The 5,000-nt window shown below is 33.1% G+C and overlaps 1 protein-coding gene across 11 annotated transcripts in view; it reads right to left on the bottom strand.

Annotated features, from left to right (window-relative positions):
- FOXP2 (forkhead box P2) overlaps positions 1-5,000 on the bottom strand; it is a 565,305-nt gene that overhangs the window by 261,235 nt on the left and 299,070 nt on the right. For all 11 annotated transcript variants that reach the window (XM_053897463.1, XM_053897465.1, XM_019418068.2 and 8 more), the window contains one exon: positions 1,948-2,125. In XM_053897463.1, coding sequence (XP_053753438.1) covers positions 1,948-2,115 — 168 coding nt within the window. In that variant the 5' untranslated portion in view covers positions 2,116-2,125. The remainder of the gene's footprint in view (positions 1-1,947; positions 2,126-5,000) is intronic.

Genomic DNA, 5,000 nt, shown 5'->3' with positions numbered 1-5,000 from the left:
ATTCAATAACCTTAAGTTTCTACCTATATTAACATAGTAAAAACGTAACCAAGGGAAGAGACATTTACAAAGGTTTTTGAATGTTTATTTATCAAATTATTACATATCTTCCTGGAGACACTTCTTAAAGTGTCTTTTGTAGACACCTACTACACCCGTTGTGCTAAATCACTTCTAGAAGTCACTCCACTAACATGCAGTACATGACTAAAGTTTCTAGGTTATCATAAGGACATAACTTTTTGTATTTACTCTTGTTTATGGTTTATACCAACAAACTGATAGACCAAGTAAACTTCAGACTCAGGTTATAAACACGCCTTACAGATTTATCATAAATTGCCTTCGGAGTGCTGTAAAGCATAGCCATGATTTGACTCTGTCTCTTTTTAAGATCTAATCAGAGCTTTGAAGAAAAAGAAAGTTATTTCTTTGTATCTCCCTTCAGAACAGTATTGTCTATTAGTACTAAACTGCAATGTTCATTTCTGTTGTTGATTTCACATGTTTTTATAAATGCATTCTACTATATTCTCACATAAAATAGAATCTGGCTATAAATTCTTAGGACTCTTAGTTAGGGGAGTCAGTAGGAATTTGATAGCACTCCAGTGGTATGTTTCCTGTAAATACATGAAAGGGAGAAAAGGGCTGTCCCAAAAACTGCATTTATTTAAGGTAATTTGTAAAACAGGCTAAACCTGGGACTTTGGTAGACACTGAATTCCTATGATGGTTAAAAAATATTTTAAAACGAAATAAAAATTATCTTCCTAATGATTACTGTCTGTGAAAAGAGACAATTCCAAAATAATAGGGAACCTATTCAAAGTGTTATGTCTAGCTCTCTTAAAAGATTACTCTCAAAAACAATGCCTAAAGGTTAAGACATTATTCAGCACATATACTCCAGGATAACTTGTGAAATACTGGTATTATTTAAAATAATGATTCTATTAAATTTTACTCTATTGTGGGCATTTGCTTTAACTTTTTTTTTTTTACATTTAGTCTGAATGCAATCCAGAATTTTAAAGAAATAACCCTTATTTTAAATCAAATAAAATATAATCTTATTGTCAAACAGGTGTATTCATTTTGGCCTAATATAAGTATATGCTTTGAAAGCTTTCTGTTCTCTGTCACTATTTCCGCAGAGTTGAATCAGTGAAGAATGGAGTGGCTATTCTTTGGCTGAAAAGAATATTTCACTGACAAACAAAATTGGGAAAAATGAATCTATTATCTAAGAAGAATAACAGACTACTTAAAAATGTGCCTTTACTGGGCAGTTGTTTACTTTTCCAGATTTAAAGAGAACTGCGTTTTATGAGCCACTAGCAGAAAATAAAAAAGTGCTCTTCAATGTTATCGAAAGATGTGTATTCAAAATATCTTGGAATGAGTTTTCCAGAAAAGCAACATAGATGTTCAGAGTGTTTACACGGTTCACAATCTCTCAGCCAATTTCTACTAATTAATAGCTAATATTTGCAGCTATCACAGGCAAGCATCTGTGTTATGAAAAGTCCTTGTGGTCCTTTTCACCTTAGCTTAGACTTGGAAGAAATTCATTGTAGAAGCAAGTATCAAGTAATGTGGCCCTCTGGTGGAAAACGAAGTACCACGTTCTGCAGTGCAATATTAGCCAGTAAACCAGAAGCTATAAAATATTTGTTACAAAGCTTTACAGAACCTTCCGAAAATCACCCCCTGCGAACTTAATTAATAGTTTGACACCTGAAGGGCATTCTGGTGCTGGTATGACGTAACTAATATGAAAATCCTATCTTTCCTGACACTTCAGTCATGTTCCAAATCGTAAGAAATTCTCAGCATCCTTTAGCTTAACACAACATGCTCAATTTGCTAGGAATACATTTTTCACATTCAAGAACATTCAAGGCTTATTTGTTTCAAGGAATCCCGGAAGAAAACAAAACTTACCTGCTGTTGTTGCAGATGCAGCAGTTCTACTGTGCTTACTTCAGAGCTGGTGTCCCCACTTGATCTTCCATCTCTGCTGCCAGCATCTAATTGGCTGCTTAGAGTGCTCATTCCATTTTGATTCATTGAACTGTTGCTTATTGTCTCTGTCGCAGATTCCTGCATCATGACTTAATACCTAAAAGTGATTAAGAAGTATCAATTAACGCACGTTACACCTTCACACTTCCATTATCAAGATGTCCCTCTCTGCCAATTACAGAGACAGCATCTTTAGGAAAAAAAAAAAAAAAAAAAAAAAAAAAAAAACGCCTTGAATAGTCATTTACCAAGAAAAGCAATACAAATTCAGCTTTCATCCAGATACTAATCACTGAAATTATGGTTTCTATAAGCAGTTTTTGTGTGGCTACATTTAACAGCCAAAGTAACATACCATGCATATAGCATGGTCAGTAGCATTTATGAACGACCACATTTTAAAGTCTACCTATAAAACCAGTTTAAATGAAGGCACGATTGCACACTCTGTTCTATGTTTCCTATTATCTACCTTTGACAACCATGGATGACTATACAGCCTTATTTTAAATATTCACTATCTTGATTCTGTCAGATTTTTACAGCACATCTTATGCAAGGCTGTTGTTTAATGATGCACAGCTAATCATACAAAATTAAAATTTTGTAAGGGTGTTACAAATCATATGGTATCAACCAATGATAAATAGTATAATGGGTTTCTTTTTTTTTTGTGACTAAATAAAATTTTGCCTTGGAGGCATTTTAAGAAAAAGCTCCTGCTGCAAACACGTCAGATATTGCCTATTTTTTTAATCAAACAGCTCATATTCATTTATTTTTCTGACATTTAAAACATTTAATACTGTCCTTCCTGGGAAGTAATTAAGCTTATGCATGAGCAGCAATCAAACTGTTCACTTGAAGATGACTTAAAACTCAATTTTAACATAGGCAAATAAATGAAAGTATATATAAAATTAATTTTCCAGGCATGTATTAGATATGAAAGCTGGAAATAAAATCTATCAAGAATATCACTAATGATTGTGCTAAAAACAGCATAAATTATGCATATTACCTTCTCTACAGTAATAAATGTTTTATCATTTTCACTGCATAAATATACTGTACTTTCAGGATAGCAATGAGATGTCCTGCCAAGATCAGTGGAAATCCTTGCAGTAAATAAAGAACCAATGTGCTCTTACAAACCAGAATTTCACAGGACATCTTGAATCTGTGGTTTAGAAAGATTAGTTTTGGCTCTCAAAGATATCTGAATCCCATGCGATAACCTACTAGATGCACTTCTCTGTTTTACTTCTACGGACAGAATTTCAGAAACAACCTGGCTGTGCTGTGGCTTTAACAGTAATGCTAGACAGACAGGGGACTTAGCCTAAAGTAAAGAAGGACGTTAAACTTATCACTCAATCTAATTTTGTGTTGCCATGTGATTTCTCTATTTTAAACTTGGTCATATTTTAAGACTTCGGTCTGTTAAAAATTTTTAATGCTTTTATTACAGAGCAAATGTAGGCTTAATATCTTTTCATGTCATGGAGAAACCTTCTTCCCAGATCCTTACAAAACGTGATCATGGACACACACACATAGAGACACACACACACACACACACACACACACACACACACACAGACACACAAATACCCATCCGAAGTTTCTTGCATCCTCATATTGTAATTATTAAAAATTGATGGTTATCATTTAACAGTTTTAACAGGTATTTTCATCAAAGCCTAAATCGTTATATTATATCTGTGACTCTAAAAAGTCAATTAAAGAAAGAAAGACCTGCTGACTTATGAAAGACCACCAGTAGCTGGGTTAGCAGAGCAAGTTCGGATAACAAAAACTACATACACGACTTAAAGCTGTTCTGATAAAAAAAGAAAAAAAGCAACAACAAAAGTCCCAACATCACAAAGGAAGCAGTTGCCAGAACTATAGTAAACAACTTTTGAACCAAATGTGCTTATGAATAAATAGGTTTTGTTAAACATCTTATTGAACACTAACACAGGAAAATCATACAAATGAAAACTGATACACAGTGATGGATTTTATAAGGAAAAAAAAAACAAAGCTAATACTCTTTTCTGAGATTAGGCAGCTAATAAGTATTCAAATTAGGCATAAATTTTACATGCACAATGTTTAAAATATTCAGAGAAAAGGTCTGATTGCCTTTACTACTTATATGAAAATTATAATTTGGGTCCTCTCCAACTGTAGAAACAGATAGATATAACTTCTACATATTACATTTAAATTTTACTCTCGACAAGAGATATTGACTATATATGTATGTGTATGTTTTTACTTCATCCAAATTTATTTGAAATACTTATTATCTCTGGACGGAGTTTGCAACATACAGAACAAAAATTAACAAAAAAAAACCTGTATTTTCAAATATAGCAGACAAATGCAGTATTTAATATTAACCTTTGTGTAGTTAATGTCAGAACTGACATTAATTGAATGAATTAAAGAATTCTGCATATGTTATTGTGTTATAATCAAGGCCATCAAATAATTAAGAATAACCAACAAGCAGAGGCGTAGGTCTAAATCTTTATTACAATGATAAAGACCTACATAACTTCCAATTTCTATTATCCAGAGGATTTTATCATACCTTGTGGAATTTTTGACTTTATAAAACCCTAGAGTATCAACTGTGATTCACATTTTCAGTTCAATCATCTAAGAGTTAGTAACATCACGCTTAAGAAAACAGTAACAGTGACAGTACTTTTTCCTCTACAAAACAAAAGCATCTGACCCAACATTAATACGCGAAAGGAAGGGCAACTGTGTTATCAGATGATTATAATGTATGTATCACCTAAAGAAGAGAGCTTGGCGTATGTCCACTATAAAGGAGGTGTATCTTCAAGGATAATGAAGATGCTTTCCAGGATTCACTAAGTTTCTCCTAGTGACATCTCTACACCTATTCTCTACAGGAGAAAATATGTCTGGTACAATGTGAGGTGCTATTT

The sequence above is a fragment of the Panthera pardus genome, unplaced genomic scaffold (genome assembly GCF_024362965.1).
Source record: "Panthera pardus isolate Hobbes unplaced genomic scaffold, ASM2436296v1 HiC_scaffold_8, whole genome shotgun sequence".
Classification (NCBI taxonomy): domain Eukaryota; kingdom Metazoa; phylum Chordata; class Mammalia; order Carnivora; family Felidae; genus Panthera; species Panthera pardus.
Note: the sequence above shows the minus strand (reverse complement) of the source record. Positions and strands in the feature narration are given on the sequence as shown.